Consider the following 26,125-nt stretch of genomic DNA (forward strand, 5'->3'; position numbering starts at 1 on the left):
TCTCTTTAAACATGAGTTAACAAAAGGCCTTTTGACTATGTAGTGGAATGTTCACAGTGGGCAGCTTGTGAGAGTGCCAGGTAGAAAGGAATGGTGGACCTGGGTTTCAGGCCCAGACTCTTCGCCTACCTAGACTTGGATTTCCCCACCTTGGGTGACATGCTCATCTTCAACAAGCAGAGGCTTGTTGAGTGAGTGGTGAGTGTCAGCTATCACCCCCCAGCATGTGTGGGTGTACCCCCACCCTGGTCACAGGAATGCTGTGGGGAGGGTCTCCCTAGCATCCTCTTAGTCTAGGTCTTTGAAGGCCCAAGGAGCTCCTAGCCAGGCAGCTGGGCCTAGTGCCTTCTTGATGGTGTACAAGAGAGAAAACACCTGTATTTTTGGAATATCTTAGGTTTTCAGATCCCTGAGAGTTAAGAATCCAGCTTCAGTCAGTGAGTAGTAAGACTTAGTTCTCCTTTTGAGCAAACCTGTAGCACAGGATTCATGTGGCTCCCTTCCTCTGCCTGAGACCCTCCCTCAGTGGCTTGGCCCTCTCCTGCCTAGACCATCTCCCCAGATTCCTGTTTCTCAGCCTCAGTCTGCGAGACTCTATCTCTGTACACTCAGCTTTCAGAAAGTCCAAACGCAGAGGTTTGTGTTTTTGTTTGTTTGTTTGTTCAAGATTTTGTTTATTTGAGGGCACCTGCGTGGCTTAGATGGTTAAGCGTCTGCCTTCAGCTCAGGTCAGGATCCCAGGGTCCTGGGATTGAGTCCCACATCGGGCTCCTGGCTCAGCGGGGAGCTTCCTTCTCCCTCTCCCTTCTCATGCTCTCTCTGTATCTGTCTCAAATGAATAAATTAAAAAAAAATCTTTAAAGATTTTATTTATTTGAGAGAGAGCATGAGCGGGGGGGAGGGGCAGAGGGAGAGAGAGAGACAAGAGAAGCAGACTCCTGTGGAGCAGGGAGCCCAACGTGGGGCTCGATCCCAGGACCCAGAGATCACGACTGAGCCACCTAGGCGCCCCTGAACGCAGAGTATTTAATGAAAGTACTTGTTTGCTTCATTTTGACCTATAGGGCAAACCCCAGGAATTATACATTTCATGAGGCTAATTTACAGAAATCTAGGTTTAACTCAATAGCATGTACTGAACCCATATTGTTTTGCTCCACACTGAGTATGAAGGTGAATGGGAAAATGAAGTTTCTTCCATGGAAGAGTTTAGCAACAAGCTTGGAAAAGAGATGAAGCTTCTGAGTAGTATAAGGATTGTTGCTGTGGGCAGTCCTCATGAGGAACTCCCTCAGAGTGAGCCCACACTGATGCTGTGGCCTGGCAGCCAATTCACAACTGGCAGCCCAGGTAGAAGGTGGGCTGTGGGGATGAGCTGAAGGGTTTGGGTTTACTGCTTAGAGCTTGAACGTTTCTTCAGTGACGCAGAGGGTGAACTCTTAAGCTGCATAGACACTTGCTAATAATGGATGGGAAGGTCTCAGCAGCATCCCCTCTCAGTCCAGTGAAGGTTGTCTTATGTTCTTGGTTCTGCCTATTGGAGGAGCCAGCCTTGTGATTTTCCTGTATTACAGAACACCCTCCCTCTGGCCTGGGAGCACTTCCCTCCAAAGGGCCATCTTCCCTTGCCTCACTCCCACTACACTTGTCCTTTCAGTTTTCAGTCTCTGCATGTTGGAGTGTTACTTTATCTAGCTCTCCATTTTATCTTTGTGTTCTTTGAATATAAGACTGATATGAAGTCATCATTAGGAGAAATAATTTCATACAGAAATGTTTAATACAGAAAGTGAAAGTTTCTTAATTTATTCCTCAGAAATGACTGCTGTGGCTTTTAGCCCAAGTTCTTTCACTTTTGATTTTAATAAGCTTTTTCAGTATTTTTTTTCTGAAGAAAGCCTTTTTAAGCCATGTGAATGGTATTATACTATTCTGCAATTTGATTTTCTCATGTTATTTCTGACATCACTGTGTGTCTCTTCACGTAGTATGTCTATGAGGTATGCGTAGGGAAACTGAGGCTCAAAGAGTAACAAGCTCCCTCAGCCAGTTCCCTGAGATCTGGCTTCTGTTCTCTGTTGTGTCTGATAGTAGAGGCTGGCTGTTGTAATCATCCTTCTATTTCCCAAGTTAAATTGCATCCCTTATACTCGGCCTTAACAGGGTTTGACGTTTAAAACTTGAGAACTGGCGTCTTTAGTATGAGTTCCTTCCAGAACACAGCCACTGCATCCCTGCTACTGTCGCTCAGAGAGATGCATCAGGGAGTGGCTCAGGACTTGAACAGAGTGAGGTCTCTGTTCTGGAAGGGGAGACATGTGCCTGTTAGCCAGAGGCTGCTGGCACCAAAGTACAGCTTAGCTGTTCTCTTCCCTGGCCCCTTCTCAGGTGCCTGGGTTTGACTCTCAAGAATGTGGGGGGCCTCCAGAGGGTGGGTAGAGGGTGTACAGGTCTGGGACTCATCTTTCTGAGCTTCCTCAGGCTGTTGGGGAGGGTGGATAGGATTCCTGGGTTCAGGCAGGAGACAAGGGGGAGGCCATGCAGGGGGGCAGCACAGCCCCAGCCTCAGGACCACCACAACACAAACATCCACGTGCACTGTGCATCTGCTCTGGGGCACTCTGGTGGTGGGTGCCTAGCGGAGTCCTGATGGAACTGCCCACCCAGCAGAGCCTGTGTGTTGAGTGTGGAGATTGGCTAGTGCCAAGTGAGGCCAGTGTCTGGATCTCGTTGTCACCCAGCTTGGCATTGCATGCATCACAGGCCCTTCTTCCTTCCTGACAGGAAGGGGTGCCCTATGCTACTGAAGACAGTGGCTGCACCATGTGCAGGCCTCTACCTGTCAGCAGACACTCCTCAGTCTCCCTGCGTGGGTCTGGTAGACTCATGCTCAGCATGTCCAAACTACCCCACTCCCAGCCTTTCTCAGATCTGCCCTTTCCCCATCTCAGAAAATCAATTCCATCATTCCAGTTGCTCAGGCAAAAACAAACAAAACAAAGCGATTTTTTTTGCCTCCCATCCAGCTGTTGGCATGTTGTGTTGTCCGTATCCTCTAAAGTATACTTAGTATTTGTTCATGTCTCCTTCACTGCTCAGTCTCCTTCCCATCCTGATCCACAAGATACAGAAGCCTCCCAAGACTGCTCCCCCCACCACCCCAGCTCTAGTCTATTGCCAGATCAGCCAGATGATTCTTTAGAACAAATTGGATCTCCCCCCCCACCCATCCATGCTCCCCCTGAGGGCAGGCCACACTTAGTACCCTCTTTCCCCACCTCCTCATGCTTACTCTTCTCTGAGCTCTGGAAAGAGCACCCCAGGTCCACTTTTCAGAGCATCGGCCTGGTCACTTCTCCCAAGCACGTATCGCTAAGCACTTTTCTCATGCCTGGAACAGGAATGTTACTGGTAGTATTCCTGCTTGTGTGTTAGTAACAGCGTAGTATAAATAACACTCCCAAGTACAGATAGTAGTAATGATAATGCCTTAGGGTTATGGCTCCATGACTTGTGTTTATTTACCTTTTTTTTTTTTTAATCATCAAGAGACGTTTACTGGTGTTGTGTGCTCAACTTGTGCCAGGTGCTTTCCGTTGGTCTCCTGAGTCTTGTTTAAAAATTCTGGTTTCTATATCATTCACCCCTTTGGAGTTGTTTTAGACAGGTTTTTCTCCTGAGGTTCTCAGATCAGTTAGACAGTGGCATTTTACTAAAATAAAGTAGGGGCACCTGGGTGGCTCAGTTGGTTAGGCGGCTCTTGATTTTGGCTCAGGTCGTGATCTTGGGGTTGTGGGTTCAAGCCTCGTGTCAGGCTCCATGCTCAGTGTGGAGTCTTCTTGGGATTCTCCACTTCCCCTTGCATATGTGTGTTCTCTCTCTCTCTCAAATAAATAAATAAAATCTTTAAAATAAAGTAGCTTTTGGTAGAGGCAATTACAATTTGCACTGACCCAAAGCCCCATGTCGTCATTCCACCTATGATTTGGTGGCCCCTTTGTTCTGGGGTTGCTCTGTGCTGTGCCTGTGTAGCCTCTAGTATGGTTGCAACCTCTCTTCTTGGAGTGAGGAAGGGCTTCATCCTGCCCACCTCTCTGCTCTCCCAGCCCTGTCTGAGGATGTATTAAAGCAGGCTCTGCTTGGCTTGGTTGTGTTTGCAGAGAGTGAGGAGGGGCTGAGGCCACCTGGGTTCTAGCCCTGCTTCCTGGGTAGCATCCTGTGCCTTAGGCTGCCTTGCAGTCCTGGGAGCCTCATCTTTACAGTGGGCATGCTGCTATCAGGATCTGCCCCTGCCTGCATGTAGCGCCAGCACAGAATCCCCCTTCAGTAAGAAAGAGCTGCTCTTTGTGGGCTGGCCATTCCTGAATGGGCTTGTGATAGAACCTCTCTTGTCTTTCCCTTCATTCTACCTTTATTGGCCAGGGATTTTGAAGCAGATCCTAATTTGCTATCACAGTAATCCAGCCTCGTCACCTGCTCTTTAGAAAGTATTCTGATGTACTTCCTTACTGCTTTTTTGCAGAGACTGTAGGTCATGCTTCATTCCTCAAGGCTGGTTTCTTCCCTATAGGTTTGTGGCTGATCCTGGGTTCGTGCCTGCAGGGTGGTGGCCGCTAGCCCTAAAGTGCGGGGGGCTACTGGTCCTTCATGCTGAGAGGAGGGAGGAGCTGCTCTTTAGCAGCACCTGCCCTCCCCAGGAGCAAATGCCCCATGTGGCCTCTAAGGCAACCACCTTGCTGTGGAGTAGGCTCCACCCAAGGCGGGGTAGGGGGTGGGGTGCAGAGCTGGAGGCACCCTCTGCCATGGTCAGCCCCGTGCCCCCTCCAGCTATGCTGGTCCTTTCTGTGGTGGGGGAGGTATGTAGCAGCCCCCCCCCCCCCAAGAATCCCCCACCAGAGCTGGAGGGACACGGAGCTGGAGGGGCAGGGCATGTGTGCGCTGCCAGGATGGCTGTTAGTTCTGGGCCTAGGGTTGGCAGGGTTCCAGCCCCTCAGCTTCAGAGTGAGCTACCTTGACAGTGCACACAGAGCATAAACAGGCTATGTTCCGTGCCCTCTGCTGGGGACCCTGATCAGCTACCCAAACCGGGGTGCTGTGGGGGGCCCTATGACCCAGGGTGGTCACTGGGGCTGGAAGGAGCAGCCCTGTGGGTGTGAGGCTCTGCTCTGGCCCTTTGCCATTTCTTGTTTGACACCAGTGACAATGAAGTGAGGTCACGTGGGCACTACCTTGCCAGTCTGATGACCTGGCACACAGCAATCTGGTTGTTGGTTCTCCCCCTTCTCCTTATCTTTGTGGGCAGTTGAGAGGAAGGACTTCATGTAGGGTCTGGGTTTGGATGAGTTTCATGGATTGGAGCCTGGAGCTTACAAGGCCAGAGAGTGCTGGCTGGCAGGGTGGGTGGGTGGGTGTGTGGGTGAGGGTGCCAAGCTGGAGCAGAGGCAGAGTGGGGAAGCATGGGGGAGTTTGAGTACAGGATTGGGGAGGGCATCCTCCGCATCCACCTCATTCCCTCTTCTCCAGTGGGTACCAGGCCAGACTGGGAGCTTTTCCCTTAGGGACAGAATTTCTTCTGACTCTAGTGGGGGCTCTCTTTCCCTCTTTTTCTGGTTTCATCTCCTCTCCTCTTTGATCTTGACAAGCTCCTTTCTGGTCCTGGGAGCACAGCTACCTGCTGTCCAAGGCAGCTACTGAAATTGTTCCTCTTGTCTAATTCCCAAATGTTCAAGGAGCTCCTGTTTTAGGAGTCCCCAAGGAAAGATGACCCATGTGTCCACAGTGAGGGAGGGGAGGGTGACTGACACTCAGGGCAGTGACTTGTCTGCAGTCTCACAGAGACAGGACTGATAGACTCAGTGAGCAGGCTGACAGGGTTTGTTGTGAAGGCATAGGAAAGGACAGAAGCCATAGAGCTTTAGGCTAAGGGGGACATGGGGGCATTCCTTGCTTTTTCTGAGCCAGTTAGGAGACCATATCCACACAGAGAATGGGAAGCAGGGATGGGGGGTTTTTTGAGGGGTGACTGGGACGGAGTAGCTGGTACAGGGTGGGAGGCAGGCACAGGCTAGGATGCCAGGAAGGGTTGGGGGCAGATGGAGGTCTTGTTGATATCCTATGCCCTTGAGTTTCAGAGTTCTCCAGCCCCACCCTCCTTTAGCATGGGTGGGGAGCACTCTGGGGGTGACATGACCACCAGGAGACTTGCTCATTTCGACCCATTTGGACTGCCTGTAGGAGCAGATACCTGAGTGCCCTGGCCAGGCCACACTGGCCTAACGAGTGTATATGGGACACTCTGCCTTCTGAGCCAGGAGCATGAAGCAGCTGTCCGTTTCCTTCCTTTCACTTTAAGTCCACCAAAGGGGCCACTTGGGCAAGGCCCTGCACTATTGCTGATTTGTGGAATTGGCTCCTAAAGAAGATTGTGAGTGAGTCATCTCAGGAGTGTATCCCATATATGATGATGTGGCCCCTTCATTGCCCCGTGTTGCCCCCAGCCTCCCAGAAGGTGGGCTCCAGGACTGGGGATGACTGGCCCTGTCCAGGACAGGCCTCCCAGGGTATTCACTGGTGGGGAAACTGAGGTGCCAGATGCCCTGCCTGTGGACACAGGTGCTTTCAGCGTAGGCACACCACAGGTGTGAATTGCGATTGTCTGAGGGGCCCATGTTGGTAGGTGTGAATGCCTATTATCCTGGGTAGAACTGGCACTTTGGGAATTCTGCTAGAGCCTGGCAGCTAAATTCTCTTTTGTCCCCTCATGAACTCTGGCTTGGCTTTTTAGACCCTGACTCTTACAGTCTTATTTCCTGTGTCCTGCCTTGTTGGGACATCAAGGCTGGGCTTGGAGTGGCTCCTTTAAGAGCGAGTGCCTGTGTCCCAGACTCTGTTGTGGAATGCCAGCAGCCTCCCTGCAGACAGACATCACTGCGCTGTCCTCCGTCCTGTCTCCGTGAGGGTTAACAACACTTCAGCTTGTTGTCTGGAACCGGTTCAGACTGGTTTTCTGGAAAGTGCTTTGTCTCTCAGACTGAATCCTGGGAAGGGTCATGTGGAGCCCAGTGATGTCATGGGATCAAAACCTGACTCAGCTGTTTTTTTTCTTCTTTTCTTTCTTTAAATCAAGATATGTGTGTGCTGCAGGTACAGGGTGCTGGCTCGGTGACAGGCCAGCTCTCACCCCACTCAAAGTTTACCTTACTGGCAGTCAGAGGGTTAAACGTGACCCCCACCTCTCACCCCCCAGAGGTGAGCAGGGAGTGAGGAGGCTGTCCCTCACTAAAGGGGAAAAGAAGGGTCAACCTGAGTCAGTGCAGTGCGGGGCTGGACCTGGGCAGTGACCCTGCTCCTGGGACAGCGTGGTCTCCCTTTGCCGGATTCCGGACACCTCCAATCCAGGGCAGGTACTCAGAATCCCATAGGCAGGGAGTTCAGATCTAGAACAGTTTTCCTCTATTTGCTTTTGAGTCTGGAGCACAGAGAATTCCTTTTCCTTCTGATAAGCAGCCACTTTCCATTGTTTCTGTCCAGGTCCCCACATGTCTCAGCTCCCCAGATGCTCCACTGATCCTGCCCAGCCTTCCCCAGGCAGTGAAGAAAGGTCCTGGGCACACTTTGTGGGTCCTGCATTTGTTATGCCTACTTCTGCTAACAGCATGTGGCAAGGAAAACTCTCCAAGCTGACACTCTGAGAAGTTTCTAAGAAGGTAGCAACTTGGTTGTGCCAAGTTTAAATGTCATGTTTTCTCCTTCTCCCAAAGTTCAGAATGACTGAAGAAGCATGCCGAACACGAAGTCAGAAACGAGCGCTTGAACGGGACCCAGCAGAGGATGATGTGGAAAGCAAGAAAATAAAAATGGAGAGAGGATTGTTGTCTTCAGATTTAAACACTGACGGAGACATGAGAGTGACGCCTGAGCCAGGAGCAGGCCCAACCCAAGGGTTGCTGAGGGGGGCAGAGGTGACGACCATGGGCAGATGCGAAGGGCAGGCGGGTGACGGGCCCGTGGACATGCGTACCTCATACAGGTGAGCAGGAGGAACCTGGAACCAGGTCTCCTGGGTGTGAAGAGGTGGTGAGGATATGGGGATGAGGCTTCCCTTCAAGCCTGCAGGAAGCAGCTTTGGGTGAGTTACGGTGGAGACAGCTGTGGGTTCCAGTCCTGGCATCGCTGTGCTGTCCTGGACAGACCTCCCCACTGGGGCCTGGATGTCAGTGGCAGAGGGTGTGATTCTTGCAAGAGGAGAGGTAGTATTCTCCATCAGCTCTCCTGTAAAGCAGCAAGTCTTCACTAAATTCATACCTGTTGTCTGTTCAACTGGTGCTTTTGGTTTGTAGGAAAACTTGGGAGTTTTTAATTTGAATATATCTCCTTGCTTTGTAGATCTGGGATTCAGGAGGGCAGGGGTTCTACACTTTTTCTGGGTCACTGGCCTGGGGGCAGAGTCTGGAGGCCAGCTCAGGGATACCTCGCACATGTGCCACTACTCTTTATAGGCAGCACGTTATGAAGGAGGAGGTCACTCTGTTCAAGTCTTCTGTGGTGTGGTGTTTTGGTTTCTCCTTAGTACTGATTACTTTCAAGAGTAACTTTCCTGATCCTCAGCTTTGTGAGGTTCTTAAGGAAAAAACTTGAAAGAATTAAGACTCAGTGTCGTTCCTGTTGTACCCCCCTTCCCCCCAATTTCTTCACTCAGAAACATTCTTTTCTTGTAAAGAGAAATCTGGGCCTAGCATCTGCTGTCACTGTTCCCCTTGGAGCTCTGGTGAGAGAACCATGAGCTCTGGTGAGAGAACCTTCTCCAGAATGTTCACACCTAGATGTCTTATGAGCCAGATATGCCACAATGGGTGTGGGTATAGGCCTGGCCTCCTGGCCCTCCCTCACTAACCCCCTAGTCCTCCCCTACAGACTCCTTTCCATGTCTGTTTCCCTGGAGTGGGGGGGTGAGGGTGAGGGTAGCAGGTGCAGAGCCAGGGAAGTTGGGAGCACCTTCCCTTCTCGTGAGTGTTGACTAACCCACACAGGGATGACTCCACCCTGCAGTCTTCATGTTAAATTTATTTTGGAGCCCAGATTTTCAGAATCCTAAGGATTTCAGAGGTCATCTGGCCTGACATTTATCAGCTTTTACAATTCTTAACCTCCTTGAGATAAATGGGAAAATCCAACCCTTTCTATTAGGGAAGCATTCAAAGTGGGGTGGAGGTACTTTCTGTTTCTACTACCCCAAAAGGCCTTCTTCTGTCTGGCTCTGCTTTTTGCTGTCCCTGTTCTAAAACCAGAGGCCTCTTTGAAAGTTTCAGAAATAAAATTGTAAGTCTGGGCCTCCTTTTCCTCCATCTGACTTGGTCCTCAGTAGTGTTTCAGGTGCTGTCTCAGGTAGCTGAGGAGGAGGAAGAGCCCATGTTTGTGAAGATCTGCTGGGTTCTTGTGTTCCTGGGCTCCTGGTGTGCATTTTCTTCTGTAATCACCTTTCTCCTCTGCAGGGCAGCCCAGTGGATTGTGAGGGAGAGATTACCAGATCTTTCTGTTGATACAGCCTGGGGCTACATTTGGCCTCTGGGCCTCTTGCTTCCAGACTTTCTCCATTATACCTATTGGCTTCCAACCCAAGGTCACTTGGACAATGTGATGTTTTCTGAGGTTGATGGGGATGATATCCTTATGACACAAAGAATGCAGGGAGCAGGGATTAGAGATTAACCCAGGCACACAGGGCAGGGGTGATCCTACAGGACTAGAGACGCCCCAGGGCACTCATGGAGCAGTATGAGAGTGTGGAAAGAGTTTGGCTTTGGTGGCCGGCAGTCAGAGTTGGGGTCACATCATATTCCCTGACTGATCTTGAGCAGATGGTCTTAGTCTTTGTTTCTTCATCGGTAAAATGGGTGATAATCTCTGCCTTGCAGGTTATTGGGTGACAGATGTGTACCCAGAACTGGTCCTAGTGTGGGGAGGAAGTGTTGGTGGCAACTATCCTTCAGTCTTCACTCAAAATAAAATGTCCACATGTAGAGCTGGTATGTCCCTGAGTTCCCACATAGAATATTCTGTTTAATTTGAGAAGTACAGTTTTGAATTTTGGCAAAAATCGTAGGATCAGGTATACCCCACAGCCATTCTAAAACTGTAATCTGTTCTGGAGTACGTGGCCCCAGTTTCTGTGTTAGAAATAGGCAGTCTTTGAATCCTTGTTGAGAGCATCTGGCTTGAGAACATCCCTTTCGGAACCTCCCTGTATCACGGTGTGGTTGTTCCATTGGTTCCCAGGTTAGTGTGAAATCCCACATTGGGCAGATCAAAAGGCACAGCTGTACTAACCGTAGTTTAGTTGGGTTGAAGCTCTTTTGCTTCAGGTTCACTGAATCTTATAAGACCAACATGCCAATTTTAGATTGTTCTGAGAGAATTTCATTTTTGTTTTTTTAATTGAGGTATAGGACACATACTGAAAAGTACAGAATGGTGCCACTTGATACATTTTCACAAACTTGAACACATCCCTGTAGCTAGAATCAAGAAACAACCTTGGAGCCCCCTTATGCCTGCTTATTGTCAGTCACTACCCCAAGGGTAACCAGTTTCTTGGCTTCTAACAGCATAGATTAGTTTTCCCTGGTTTTGTACTTTATTATTATTTTTTTAAAGATTTATTTATTTATTTGACAGAGAGAGACACAGCGAGAGAGGGAACACAAGCAAGGGGAGTGGGAGAGGGCTTCCCGCTGGAGGAGCAGGCTTCCCGCTGAGCAGGGAGCCCGATGGCAGGGCTCGATCCCAGGACCCTGAGATCATGACCTGAGCCGAAAGCAGACGCTTAATGACTGAGCCACCCAGGCGCCCCTGGTTTTGTACTTTAAATAAATGGTATTATGCAGTCTGTACCCTTTACTTGCTTTCATTCAGCATTGTGTTTGTGAGATTAACCCATGTTGTTGAGTTTAGCAGTAGTTAGTTCATTTTCATTGCTGCATAGTATTCTGTGTCTGGAATTTCTGTTTGGCTCTGTTTTACAACTGCCTCGTTTTCTTTCACGCTGTCTTTTTTAAGATTTTTTTTACTCATCTTCCACAAGATAAAGCATGAGCGGGGGGGGAAGGTCAGAGGGAGAGGGAGAAGCAGACTCGGGACTTGATCCCAGGACCCCAGGATCATGACCTGTGCTGAAGGCAAACATTTAATCCAGATGCCCCTTATGCTGTTTTATGACTCAAATTGGGCTTTTTGAAGATTAAAGGGAGTTTCTGGTGGCTTCTAGGAGAGATAATTTTCTTTAAGGAAGTGGCTGGTAAATTAAAATCACCAAGATAAAACTTTTTTTTAAAACTACATTGGGGTGATGTGTAGCATACATAGACAGACAAAAGAGTGAAAGTCAGTTCTTCGCCTCTCTATAGTTCGCCTCTCCATCTCTGGCAGCTTTTCTGACCTAGGCTCCCACTTTGTGTGTATTTTATTTTCAAAATAAATCAAAGCTGGAGGGTAATTTCCAGCAGTGATTGAGTGAGGAGAGATTTTCAACCCCCCCCAACTATAAAACAGGACAAAATTGGCCAAAAAATGTCAGTCATTTCAGCACTGTGGAAATTGACCAGAGGCCTACAATAATCTGAGAAGTGTTTGTGCTTAAGGAACTACTGAACTTTGGGTAAGAATAGTGAGAATCTGTGGCATTTAGCCTGGTGCTCCTTCCATGCCCTCTCCCCAGTTCTACTGCTAGGGAACCTCTGCCTGGCAGGTACAGGCTGTGAAGACCAACCCCTTCTCTGCAGGAGTGAGATGAGGCTCATTCAATTTAAGAGAGTTCTGGGCAGCAGCCCTGGGCCCGTGGCCTTATTGGTTGAAGTGACAGTCTTAAGAGATGGGCAAATGGGGAAGGAAGGACAATGGCTCTGTTAGCCCAAGGTTGCAGTCATGGTTGGGGCAAGACAGAAAAACTATTTGAAGAAATAATGGGCAAAAACATATGTGAGGAGAATTCTCACTCATCCAAGAAGCTCAACAAACCTTAAGTAGCAGAAATACAAAGTGATCTATACCTGGACACATCATAGTCAAGTTGTTAAAAGCCAAAGAAAAAGAAGATCTTAAAAGCAGCAAGAGAAAAAGGGCTCATCAGATACAGGGGAGCATTAATATGATTAACAGCCAGCTTCTCACCCAAGATCATGGAAACCAAAAGGAGTTGAATGATATTCAGAGTACTCAAAGAAGAAAACTGTCAACCTGGAATTCTCTGTCCAGCAGAACGCCTTCAGAAATGAAGGCAAAAAAGACATTTTCAGATACAGACCAAAAGAATCCGTCACTGGCAGACCTGCCAGTCTTCAGGCTGAAAGAAAATGACATGTTGGTAACTTAGGTTCCCAGGAAGAAAAGAGCACTGGAAATGGTAAATATGTGGGCTAATATAAAAGACTTTATTCTCATTTCTTCTTAAAACACATAACGTTGTGTAAAGTGTTAACTGCAACTAACATTGGTCATAATAGACAAAAATAACCATTTCAGCTCTCTGGAAATTGACCAAAGGCATACAAAAATCTGTTGTGTTTATAATGGTGACAGATATGTCACACAATAATATTGCAAAACAGGAGGAATGAAATGGAGCTCCATTGGGGTAAAGTTTTCTACATTTTACCGGAATCAAATTAGTAATTTGAAGCAGATTGTGGTAAATTAATAAGATGATTATTATAATCTCTAGAGCAACTATTAAGAAAAATAACTTTATAGTAAAAAAAGAAATCAGGGGGTGCCTGGGTGGCTCAGTTGGTTAAGCGGCTGCCTTCGGCTCAGGTCGTGATCCCAGGGTCCTGGGATTGAGCCCCGCATCAGGCTCCCTGCTCAGCGGAGAGCCTGCTTCTCCATCTCCCTCTGCTTGCCTCTCTGCCTACTTGTACTCTATCTCTCTGTCAAATAAATAAATAAATAAAATAAAAATATATACAAAAAAAAATCAGAAAAATTTAGTGGTACACTAAGAAATGTTTAACACAAAAGAAGACTGTCAATGAGGAACAGAGGAACCAAAAAAAAAAAAAGGAATGTGTGTAGAATACAACTAGCAAAATGGCACATGTAAATACAGTCATATCAATTATTGTGTTAAATGTGAGTGGTCTAAACACCCCAGTTATAAAGGCAGAGATTGTCAGACTAGATAAAAAAAGCAAGATCCAGCTTAATTATATATTGTCTATAAAAGACACTCCTTAGATTTAAGGGTGCTTTATCCTTTGGTAAAATGATGGGAAAAGCTATACTATAAGTAACCATAGGAAAGCTAGAGTGACTATTATCAATGTTAGATAAAATTGACTTTTTTTTTTTTTAAAGATTTTATTTATTTATTTGAGAGAGAACACATGAGAGGGGGGAGGGTCAGAGGGAGAAGCAGACTCCCTGCCGAGCAGGGAGCCCGATGTGGGACTCGATCCCGGGACTCCAGGATCATGACCTGAGCTGAAGGCAGTCGCTTAACCAACTGAGCCACCCAGGCGCCCAGATAAAATTGACTTTAAGACAAAAAAATAGTACTAGAGCCAAAGAGCGACATTTTATAATAATATATCAGGGAGACATACCAGTCATAAATGTATATGCACCGAAGAATAGACCCCCAAAATCTGAGGCATAAACTGATAGGATAGTAGAAATAGACAATTTATCAGTTCTAGTTAGAGAATTCAATATTCCACTCTTAATAATTGGTAGAGCAACTAAAAATTGGTATAAGGTTCTAGAAGACTTGAAGAACATTGTTAACCCATTTGGCCTAATAATCTATAGAGTACCTGGTGACTACAGAAAACGTCTTTATACATGCTCATGGAACATTCTCCAGGGTAGACCAAATGCTGGGCCATAAAACAAGTCTCAAGGATGGTTGATTTAAAAAAAAAAAAAAAAAAAAGAGTAACAAGTGTTGGTGAGGATGTGGAGAAGGTGGAACCCTCATACTTTGCTAGTGGGAATGTAAAATGGCATAACATTCTGCAATTTCTTACAAAGTTATAAATGAACTTACCGCATGACCCTGCATTCTATCCAAGGAACATACTCAAGAGAAATGAAAACGTGTCCACACAAAGACAGGTACATGGGTGTTCATAGCAGCATAATTCTAATAACTAAAAAATGGAAACAGTCCAGATAGCCAAGCAAGAATAAATAAAACATGCTATATCCATGCAGTCGATTACTTTCCAGAAATTAAAAAATGAACTCCCGATTCATGCTGCAGCATGGATAAACCTCAGACTCGCCATGCTGGTGGGAAGACAACAGACCCAGAGACTGCATGTTGTATAATTTCATCTACAGGGAATGTCCAAAACAGACTTACTATAGCGACAGTGATCAGTGGTTGCTGAGGCCGGGGGTGGGGGCGGCTGGGAGCAGTGATTAACATCTCATGGGCACAAGGGAACTTTTTGGGGGTGGTGGAAGTATTCTAAAATTGGATTGTGGTAGTGGTTACACAACTCTAAGTTTATTAAAAATCATTGAATTGTACTACAGTGAATGAATTTTAGTGGTATGTAAATTATACCTCAATATGGACATTTAAAAAAATTAATGAGTTTAAAATAGTTTGGTTTCTGTTCTGGCATCTATAAACGTGCTCATAGAAAAACAAAAATCCACAGAGGTGGAAGTTGAGTCTGCTAATCTTGTGAGACCAACCCAAAGGTCATGGGCACATGCCTTCCCTCCCCCTCCCCCACCCCAAGTCAGGACTGTTGGAAGAGGCTAGAGTTGGGGCAGGCAGAGAAAGCTATGTTTGGTTCTCTGTTTTGTTTCTGTGATAAGTAGAATCTACTCCTGTACTTTCCTATAGAGAGTCACTTTGTTTCACAAGTCATTGATCTTTAGAAATAATCTGGGCCACGCACAGGTGAGAACAACCTTTTTCCCCCCTCCTTTTGGGTGGAGGAGCATTTAATTCAATAAAACATGAACCTCTTCTTTAGAGGTTTTGCACCTGAAAGGTAAGGACTGGGTGTCTTATCACTCTGGGCCTTTGTGGGATGGGGGCTTCATGAACAGCCACCCCCATGCTTTACTGAAAACGTGTTTGTATATGCCTTTTTCTGGGACGATAGCCCTCCCTGGTTGGTTAACAGGCCAGGACCAGGCTGACTCTGTGGCCTGCACGGTGGTGGTCCCTGGGGATAGAAAGGATAGGACAAGATCTGATCACAGCTACTTTCTGGTGTACTGTAATATGAAACAATGTGCAGAGGTCTTGGGGGAAAGACTAGAGGTTAAGGGGTATGGCTCACTGGGGATGGAAGTCCGTAGACACCAAAGCAGACCCACCTTTACTTCCTCATTTTACCTGGGAGGAAACATAGCTGAGGCTCCCTGGGTCCCATGGGTGAGGCAGGGGCAGACAAGTAGGCCAGCTTCCACTTCTCAATAGCCTGCTACGTGGGCCTCAGTGGATGTGGGGCAGATGTTCTGATGACTTCCCATCCTGGGTTCTATTGGGGTGTGTGGCCTGTGGGTAGCTACATGTCTCCCTCCTCTCTCCCCATCCCTCTTTGCATCATGCATCTCATTTGCTACAGGTCAGAGCTTCACTCAGACCAAGGGCCTGCCCTCTGGGTAGAAGGGGCTCCTATCTGCCACTGAGGGGTCCATGGCCTACTGGCAGTAACATCTGAGCCATTAGAGCTGTTCTTGGCTTTAGTTTTTCTGGCTTTCCACCTCCCTCAGTCAAGCACTTGCAAACTTAAATAGACTAAAAATGCACTAAAAGCACCCCCTGTTTACCAGGCCTGCAAAGCAGGGCCCTTTTGTTAAAGCTGGTGTTCTTGATGACAGAATCACTGTCCCATCTTTCTTTAGAGACTTTGGCATTCACCAAGGGTGTCATGGGGGTGACACATCTTTAAACTAGTCACTTCTTCTGTGCCCACAGACATCACTACTCCTCATTTGGTATTAAAACAGGGCTTGGTTGTCCTGCAGTGGTGTGTTGTGTTCGGGCACATCATCCCACACTCATGTCAATGCCTGAGTTCTCTTACAAAGCGAAAATGAATCTGAAAGTAACATGATGGTGCAGCCACCTATTGTCTATAATGTGGGATTATGTGGACGGCCTTGTTCTGTTCTATGTAGAAATGGGTCCTGCAGGTAGAGGGCTGTATCCCTTAGCTTATCCAAGATGACTCCCTAGGTCATAGGTTGAGTTCTTGTTGTTTGGCAGATGCTCTTTTACAAGCAGCCTTTTGTGAGAGGAAGAATAAAAATTGGGGTTCCCTGCCCTGTGAGGAGGTAAAGCCCAGCGAGCATCTCCTGGTGTGTTTTTCACCTGTGTGGTCCAAAGCCTTATCAGAATACAGAACCTAGTAGTCACCATAAAAAGGAGCCATTTATACATTTCCTGTCCTTCTTGATTGGGTATACTCTCACCCTAGACTAATCTTGCCTCTTCTCAGAAATGGATTCTAGAAATGGAATCATGCATGTATGTGCTCAGTGGGGTCTGGCTTCTCTCACTCCATGTGCTTTGGGATTCATCCCTGTTGTATGTAGCATTTTGCTGAATGTCTCCTGTGTGGTTATGCAAACTGTACCCACTTACCTGTCCACAGACACCAGGCAGTCTGCAGTTTGGGGCTGGTGTGAGTGCAGCTACTGTGATCATTCTTACAGGTCTTTGCGTGGGCATCACACCTTCATTTATCTTGCTAAATACTTAGGGGTTGAATTGCAGGGTCACAGAATACGTGCATGTTCAATTATTTCAAAGAAACTGCCAGGCCTTCCCCCCACAAAATGTCTGGACTGTTTTACTCACAGGTATGGGGATTCAGTTGCTTCATTCTCAATTTGGTATCATCATTCTTTTTTTTTTTTTTTTTTAAAGATTTATTTATTTTTGAGAGAGCGAGAATGAGAGAGAGAGAGTACATGAGAGGGGGGAGGGTCAGAGGGAGAAGCAGGCTCCTCGCCGAGCAGGGAGCCCGATGGGGGACTCGATCCCAGGACTCCGGGATCATGACCTGAGCCGAAGGCAGTCGCTTAACCAACTGAGCCACCCAGGTGCCCGGTATCATCATTCTTTACAAATTTAGCCATGGGGTCTATAGAGAGGTCTGGGTCCAGGTCCTGGCTTGCTTGTGTGACTGTTACCTCTTTCCCACGGTGACAGAAGGGTGATCATTGCTGCCCTGGCTGCCCATGTGGGGATGGAAATGGGGTCCTTGCCAGCCATGTACTGACCTGAGCCCCCACCTACTCTGTTCTCAGGACCATGCTCCATCACAGCTGTGCCTGGCTTGGCCAGCTGTCTGCTGGAATGTGTGTTCTTGAGTGAGTTGGGTGAATGTGACACAGCTGTGGGTGTGATGGCTTGGGTTCTTGCACAGCCTGGGTAGGTGTGGTTGTGGCCCTCACCCTGGCTCTCTGACAATCTTCCTCATAGGGATTGGACCCCCGCAACGCCCCCCCCCTTACATGTGAGAGCTTTGGAAGTCCCTTAGCCAAAAGCCTATTTCCTTCTGTTGTGACCACCACTTTCCAGAGTCTAGGGGCTCCTGCACTCTTGTGGAAGGCTCCCTGGAGCCCAACCCCTCCCCAGCACCTGTTGTGGCCTGGCTGCTGCTTTTACTTGCTAATTCTTTGTCTTTACTGCTGGGTGACTTCCAGGAGAGGCTGGGCAGTCTCAGGGAGCAGCTCCAACTAGAAATCTCCATGGCCTGCATGCTTTTCTTACCGTGTTTAGTGTATGGGAACCAAGAGGTATGTTCCTTCTGAAATCTGTTCCTGGTTCTGTGCCTCCTTCCCTGTCTTAGCTGTGGCCTCTCTTGTGTCATTCTCTGCTTTACCCCTTCCCTGTAGGCTCCTCATCCCAATTCTATCTGTCCACCTGCCTCTATTCTGAACCATATCTTTATCCCAGATTTGAAATTGAAATATGCGGGGTTCACCTGTACTTCTAAAACTCATTAGGTAATGCTGGGCTATCAGAGTGACAGACTCTGGGTGTCCTGTTTCTAACTCCCAGAGAGACCCAGCTCACATGGGGCCTGGTGTAAGCCAGCCTGATGACAGGTGAGAAGCCACCTGCCCATTGCCTTTATAACACTTTCCTCTGGCCATGAAGGGACTGTCTGTCTCTTTCTCACTGGGTAGTGCCTGCCTTCTTGGGGATGTGGTGGCTCCGACAGGAATCAGAAAGCCACTATGTACAGTCAGTGAAGTAAGCACCTGTAAACACTCTTCCTTTAGCAGTCATGAACTCTTTACACATGTGTGAATTGGGCAGATTTGTAGATTAAGCAGATCATTTTCTTATTTTGAAATTATTTGGTTTAAATCGGCAGTTGAAGTTTTTTTTCTTTTTTCTTTTTTTTTTTTTAATGTTTTATTTATTTATTCATGAGAGTCAGAGAGAGAGAGAGAAGCAGAGGCAGAGGGAGAAGCAGGCTCCCTGCCTAGCAGGGAGCCCGATGTGGGACTCGATCCCAGGGTCCTGGGATCACAACCCGAGCCGAAGACACTTAACCATCTGAGCCACCCAGGCGCCCCTGCAGTTGAAGTTTCTGATACCTCTTCAGTACATCTTCCTGCTAGGGCTTTGTCACATGATGACGAACTCCTCATCCTGTGACTGGTGCCTTGGCTGCTGTAGCAGGTCATTTAAGTGTTTTGCCTGCGAAGTACGTGAGGGCAGCCTAGATGTCAGTGAGAGGGGCTTGCCTGGGGGTGGGGTGGGAGAGGAGGGTGGGGAGTGTCTGATGGGTGGAGATGGGAGACATACCAGACGTTATTAATCCCCTTCCCTGGGTCCCAAGCCGTAAGACTGCTTATTTTTAGAGCTTAAATCTTAAAAATAGTTGGGATGTAAATAACCACTTTGAAAAGCTTTGTTCCGGTCTTAGTACGATGCAGAGTTCCTCAGTGCAGGGCCTTGATAGCTTTCAGAAGAAACTTTTAACACAGCCACACTCTAAAGAAAACAACCAGTCCAGGCACACAGCATTACCTTCTTTCAAGAGGACTTGGCAGTGTCCATGGGCAGTGTGGGAAAGAGTGATTTGGGTAGCATATTTTAGGGAGCTCACATCCCAGAAGTTGGGATGCTCAGGGGCTCTAGGTCCCTGAGCCATTGGGTTTGGTGAGAGGGTCTGAGAAGGCCCACAGTGGTGGTCAGAGCAGGGCCATAGAGCACCTTCTGGAGCGGGTGGGAAGGGCGGGCCATGTGGCGCCCTCTGGAGAGGAGAGAGTTAATGCTCTGGGCCTGGGTGGAGCCCAGAAGCTTGTGGGACACCTGAACGGTAGGGTGGAGGTGGACATGTTGGGAGGAGGGAGAGATGCCTTTGCCTGGAGAATGGAGGTATGGGGGGAATGGGGTGTGAGATGGACAGGATAGTGTCCTGGCATTGGGAACCTGGGGCACCCAGCTGACTTCCAAGGGAAGTCTATGGTTGGCCTCCCCATCTGCAGATGCAGGGTGTCTAGGCTCCCCTGGGTGGTGCCATATTCTCTGTGAATTGGGTAACTGCAGAGCCTGTCCAGTTGCTGCTTTTACGGCCACAAGAACAGGGTTACCGAATTTTGTCGGCTTATAATTGAATAGATCTTATAGGGAAATTATGGGGTATCTGTGGGGTGAGTCCTATGAAATTTTTAGTATGTCTCACTTTTAAAAACACAACTTTGGCAGCAAGAGAAAGCCATGTGGGCCATGATGTGTCAGGAGGACTCCATTCAGGAGCCTTTGCTCAGACTAGCACTTGCCATGGGAAACCCTTCGCTGAAAACATTGGTGTGACCCCCTTTCCATCTTGGCCGTGTGAAAAATATCTGTTGTCTATTTGCTATGTTAGAAATTTGAAAATAGGGCGCCTGGGTGGCTCGGTCGTTAAGCGTCTGCCTTCGGCTCAGGTCATGATCCCAGGGTCCTGGGATCGAGTCCCACATCGGGCTCCCTGCTCGGCAGGAAGCCTGCTTCTCCCTCTCCCACTCCCCCTGCTTGTGTTCCTGCTCTCGCTATCTCTCTCTCTGTCAAATAAATAAATAAAATCTTAAAAAAAAAAAAAAAAAGAAATTTGAAAATATTAATTCTGTCCTGGGTTTAGTCATCCTATCTCCTTAGACACCTCTGGGCTGAGAGAGTTTCTCGGACTTTCTTGTTTTTGGTGACCTCAACAGTTTTGAGAACTGGTCATGAGTGTTGTGGGAAATCCCTTAGTTGTGATTTATCTGGAGTTTTTTCATGGTTGGCCTGGGGCAATGGGTTTGAGGAGGACCACAGATGTAAGGTACCCTTCTTACCACACCATATCAACAGCACATGCCATCAGTTTACTTTTCACTGTGATGTTGACCTTAATCACCTGGTTGAGGTAGCATCTGTCAGATGTCTCCACTGTAAAGTTAGTCTCTCACCCCTTTCTATGCTGGACTCCTTGGAAGGAAGTCACCACATGTAGCCCACACCCCCTCCTTAAGAGCAAAGCAGCTACACAAATTATTTGGGATTCTTCTGCCTGGGTAATTTGTGTCTTCACCCCCTGGATGATCTTTTACTCATGTTTGAGTTTGTAATGCCATTGAACATTAGAAAATGGTAGTTTACAGGGCGCCTGGGTGGCTCAGTCGTTAAGCGTCTGCCTTCGGCTCAGGTCATGATCCCAGGGTCCTGGGATCGAGTCCCGCATCGGGCTCTCCGCTCAGCGGGGAGCCTGCTCCTCCCTCTCCCACTCCCCCTGCTTGTGTTCCCTCTCTCGCTGTGTCTCTCTCTGTCAAATAAATAAAAAAAAAGAAAATGGTAGTTTACAGAGTTACAGAGACCTTTGAAATACTGACACATTGCATTATTCAATATGACAAAATCAGATTAGTTAATGTCTGACCTCTTGGGCTCATGGCTACAAACTACAAATTTTCCAAAGTTTTATATTTTGTTTGTTGGAAGCTTGGACTTTATCATTGGCAACAAATACTGGTAGTTGTTCCCTAAGAAACAGGCTTTCCTTTAACCATTTTGAGGAAAATGTCTGCCAAAGTCTGAATAACCACAGTGTGTCTGTCAGTCCTTCCTTCAAGCCTTGTGAATGCTCACGCACATGCTTTTCTTCTGGATGGCTGTCCTGCTTTGGTACGCAGGAGAAGTGTTTTATCTTGTCACAGAATATTAAAAAGACATGTGCTCAAGGGTTGAAGTTTAATAAAGTCAGTAGCTTGTACTTTATCCAGGGCTTTGCCTACAGCATGGTGTCACCCCGTACTGGCAGTTTGGCACTACTGTCCTAACTTGGTGTAAAAGACAGTTGTCTCAGTGTTACAACAATGACCTGGCAGAGGCCAGGGCAATGCAGAGGAGCTTAGGTGGGCTGGGAATAGGCTTTCTAGAGTGGGCAGAGACAAGGACGTCCATCAGGGCTGTGTGCTCACATCTCAGGCAGCAGTGGTTAATGGCCTGCTGGAGGCAGATAATAGAAGGAAGAGAAGCCTTCAGTGTGAGACCTTGTCCCCAGGGACCTCTGACTGCAGGGCGTGTGGCCAGATGAGTCAATTCAGAGCTAAATTATAGCTGCAAAGGTGATGGGGGCTGTTCTGATTGTGCATCATGTTCCGTGAGAATGGGGGAAAGAGCTGGGGCTGTTGTCTGTGAACTAGGTGCACGTTTTATGCCTTTACATTTTACAACATCCCCTGGAGGTCAGTAGAATCCCATTCTGCAGATGAAGGAACTGAGGTTCATTGAGGTTTGGTGACTGGGTGGAGTCCTCACAGCTGCAGAGGTACGACTAGCCTCCCATGGTCCTACTGTACCCAGAGCAGCTGGAGCAAATCTGGTGGGGGTGGGGGACACTGGTGCTGTGCTGGGAGGGCAAGTTGGGATTTGTCAGGGGAAGGTGGGGGAGGATCCAGCAGTTTGAAACACAGATTTTTAGAAGGGGGCAGTAAATTTTCAGGCAAAGCAAGTACTTTCCATTTATCACAGAAGTATGTAGTTGTTGCAAGCTGGAAAGTAATGTTTGTTTCTGGTGTGTAGTTTTCATCTGCACACAGGTGACTTTCTCTTGCTGTGAGTTGGTGAGGGAGCTGGCATCCCAGGAAGTGTGTTTGGGTTCATGTGATGTAGGGAGTCCCTTCATGCCTCAGAGTGCTCCTGGGTTCTCTTTGTGTTCCTCCCTGGAGGAAGGTTGGTCTGGCATGTGGGTATGGTGACCAGATGAAGGAGGGATCACTAGCGTTGGTGCTATGGCATTTGGGGTCCCATGCTCCTTTTTCTTACACTCTCCCAGGCCCCGGGCCCTTTCGGAGTCTGGATTCCAGAGTGCTGAAACCCCACCCAGCTTTCTTGGGCAGGCGGCAGTCCATGTGTAGTTGTTTCCCAGTCAAGTCCAAGAACCACATCCATGTTTTCACACTGTCATCTCTTTCTCACCTCAGGGACTCGGCATGTGGATGCTGCTGGCTGTCCAGGATCCTAAGAATAAATAAAAACATTTTCCTCTTTAATCTAGTCCAAAAATGGTATTTGATAACCTGAGTTAGAGGTGTCAGAGTTGACAGTCATGTGGAACGCATTCTCTCCCACCCTCTCTGACTGCTGCTTTTTCTGGGGTGCCATTGAGCCCTCTGTAGGCCACGGGCACCCAGCTGATCTGACCCATGTTGGGGGCCTGGGTCCCAGTGCAGTGCAGGGTACACATGGCAGCCCTTGGTGTCCCAGAGTTGGGCAGGATTGCCAAGGGTCCACAGAAGCCTGGGCCTAGTGTGAGCCCAGATTATCTGCAGGCCATAGGTGTGTGACCTCAAGAAGTCATGCCTTTCAGTTTGTTTCCTCACCTGTAGAGTGAAGTGATGATCAGGCAATTGGGGGGATTACACAGAAGTGTGCATCTTGGTGGTTTTTTGGTGATTTATCTTGGGTGATTTTTTCCAAACCCAAGGTACATCAGCCTTTCAGTTCTATGATTGTGGTCATTTGTAACAAGTGCCCCTTTCCACATTTCTAAGCAGAGCATACTGAATTGGATTTAGCCTTTCTGGTGTTATTGGATCCTAGCTGGACATGTTGGCTGCTGGCAGGGTTAAGCTGCTGTGACCTCCTTGGGTGGATACTGGCCCTAAAGGCTGCCCCATTGCCATTTGGTGTTGGGGCCTTTATGTGGGGTCACAGCTAATTTTTCTGGCCCAGGGAGTGCTCTATTTCACCCATCCTCACCTTGTCTCTACAGCCTTTGGTGACTCTGCATGCTTCTGAAACTGGCCCCTGTTGTTCAAGTTGGAGTGAAGTCGTCTGGGCCTCCCTGGACAGGCTGTGACTTCGAGGGGGCTCCTGTGTTCCTAGAAGGAGCCCCAGCAGGACAGGCTGAATGTTTCCTGGCCTTGCTGACAGCACAGCGCTCTTCTGCTCTGGCCATGTGCCTTGGGACTGCCCTCTTCTGTGCTGGGGGCCCTGGAGGGGGGATGGGCTCTCAGGGCCAGAGTCTGGCCACAGGAGCTCCTTCTCGTCTGAGATGTTCAGTGGTAGCTGTGGCAGGGTATGCCATAATGGATTCCCAGAGTGATAGTTGGACCTGAAGTCTCCATGAAGAATGATGGCTGGGTTTCAAAAATCTCATCCCCAGCTGCTCACCTCCATGGCCTCTGTGGCCAAGAAGCAAAATGTGTTCTGACTTCCCAGCCCCTACAAAGCAGGCTCTGGGCTTTTCTCTTGACATCCCAGCCAACAGAGTGTCAAGTTACAGGGCTGGGAGAGGTGGTAATGGATGCCAAGAAGGGAGTCCAGGGAGTTGAAGAGGGGCTGAAGCAGGCAGGAAGCAGGTGGGCTCCAGGGCCCTGGAGGTTTGGGGAGGGGACCAGGCACCCGTCCGTGCCTCCCGTCCCCTGGGGCAGGCAAGTCTTCAGCTTTGGGGCACAGCCTGTGTCTGTGTGCAGCAGAGCTCCCTTTCTAATCACACCAAGTGTCTCTTAGTGATGGCTCCCCTTGGGAAAGGAGGGGGTGGTAGTGAGGGGTCCTAGTGAGCAGCTCTCATGTCCAGATGGCCATGAAAGATCCCAGAGGTATGTGCGGGGGCCAGTGAGATGTTCCCAGGTGGTAGAACTAACCTGGGAAGTTGTGGTAACCATCTTTCTCTCTTGTAGGGCTTTTCTGGAAGTGTTTCTGGAATGGGGATGCTCATTAGATTAAAAGCATGCGGAATTGCTTTCCGGCTTTGATTCACACCACTCAGTGTAATGCTTGAGGCTGTGGTGGCTCCCAGACACACAGATGGCCCCCTCCTCTCCTGTGGGACCCTCTGTTCACTTCCTTTCTTTTTTGAGCAGCTCTGGTCTTGGGCCTTTCTGGAACTGTGCTTCTGTATCCTCTCAAGTCTGCATTTGCCATGGCCATCCCTCATGCACCGAGAACTGCTGGTCCTTTTGGGGAGCTACGAGGTTCAGCTGGGGTGGTTGCTTGGGTAAACTGTTTCTTTCCCACATTCTTTCTCTCTGCTTTGTCCCAGGGTAATTTCTAGAGTGGGTCTCCTTGCTGGGGACAGCCTGAGAGATACGGAGTTACAGTGGTGTAGGATAGTTCCCTGGGGGCAGAGCTGGGCTGTCAGCCCTGCTAGCTTAGTGGTTTAAAGTGATGATGTATTGGTGTAGCATTGTCTGTCCTGTCTGCTGGTCGGATGATCCTAGCTTGGCGCTGCTTCTTAGACTCTCATCCTTGCAGTCCTTTTTCAGCCAGGCTGGATGTTCCCAGTGGCTTTGTCACTCATGTAGGATGGCTAGGCCCATCTCTGTGTGTCTTTTACCTTTTTTCCATACAGCTAACTTGACATCCTCAACACAGTGTGAGACCCCACCAGAGCATGCATTCTCAGGGCTCAAGCGGAAACTGCAAGGCTTCTGTGACCTTGCCTCAAAAGCTTGTAGCATTGCTTCCTCTGCATTCCTGTAGTTCACAGAGTGAGCCATAAAACCAGCCCAGGTTCTGAGGATAGGACTGAATGGATGTGTGAACATGGAGAGGTATGGCGGTCTCATCAGGGTGTAATGTGGTGGTCTTCTGTACATGATTTTGTCGACTGTATTAGGGCTCCTTCTTAACATCCACCAAAGTCCTGACTCACAGGTTAGGAGTTGCACTTCAAGGACCTATTGCTTGAAAAGACAGACGTAATGACACAGAATGTAGAAATCCCCCCCCCTTTTTTTTAAAGATTTTATTTATTTGACAGAGACAGACACAGTGAGAGAGGGAACACAAGCAGGGGGAGTGGGAGAGGGAGAAGCAGGCTGCCCGTGGAGCAGGGACCCCAATGCAGCCTCGATCCCAGGACCCCGGGATCATGACCTGAGCCAAAGGCAGACGCTTAACGACTAAGCCACCCAAGGACCCCTAGAAATCCTTTTTTTAAGAGAGAGAGAGTGCCCGAGCAAGCGGGGGTCAGAGAAGGGCAGAAGGAGAGAGAGAATTTTAAGCAGGCTCCATGCTCAGCACAGCCCGACGCAGGGCTCAGTCTCATGATCCTGAAATCATGATCTGAGGTGAAATCAAGAGTCAGGTGCTTAACTGACTGAGCCACCCAGGTGCCCCTTCAGAAATCCTTTTAAGTGAATTTGTACATCCTTTAGCAATGTGGCATCTGTGCACGTGGAAAAAGCTGACCACATGTGCAAGGTGATCAGTCAGTCTCTACAGTCATCACTGGATTCCTCATGAACTCACAGACCCCATCCTGGAACCAGGTGCTTAGGAAAAGGAAGAGGTGGGTATGTCCACCAGCCATGTTGCCTGAGCACCCACTGTGCCAGGTCCTGCTTCAGCTGCTGGGACAGAGCAGTTCATAAAACAGATACATTCCTGCCCTCCCTGGGTTTGAGAATATTAAAATATTAACCCACAGTGGCCAGTTCTCTGCTCTGTGCCAAGCTTGCATTCATGGCAAGCATCTCTTTACTGTTTTAGGAAAGATTGGGGCCTGAATCTCCCTGATGGTCTCCTAGGTTGTCCAAGCCTCCTCAGCACTGAGGTCATACCAGCAATCCTGAGGTGGCAGCAGGGCAGGAATTCCTATCCTGGTGTAGGAGGCACAAAGAGGGGAATGTCTTGCCGTGGGCTCTTCACTTACAAGAGACAGAACCAAGT

The 26,125-nt window shown here is 48.3% G+C and overlaps 1 protein-coding gene across 6 annotated transcripts in view; it reads left to right on the forward strand.

Moving 5' to 3' along the window:
• The window catches only part of GATAD2A (GATA zinc finger domain containing 2A), a 103,349-nt gene that overhangs the window by 58,889 nt on the left and 18,335 nt on the right, over positions 1-26,125 (forward strand). For 4 of the 6 annotated variants that reach the window (XM_081816228.1, XM_081816206.1, XM_081816218.1 and 1 more), the window contains one exon: positions 7,761-8,029. The exons of 1 other annotated variant lie outside the window; for it this stretch is intronic. In XM_081816228.1, coding sequence (XP_081672354.1) covers positions 7,761-8,029 — 269 coding nt within the window. The remainder of the gene's footprint in view (positions 1-7,760; positions 8,030-26,125) is intronic. One more of the 6 variants, XM_081816224.1, reaches the window with a different exon arrangement.

The sequence above is a fragment of the Leptonychotes weddellii genome, chromosome 1, assembly GCF_054177405.1.
Source record: "Leptonychotes weddellii isolate Sample4059 chromosome 1, ASM5417740v2, whole genome shotgun sequence".
Taxonomy (NCBI): domain Eukaryota; kingdom Metazoa; phylum Chordata; class Mammalia; order Carnivora; family Phocidae; genus Leptonychotes; species Leptonychotes weddellii.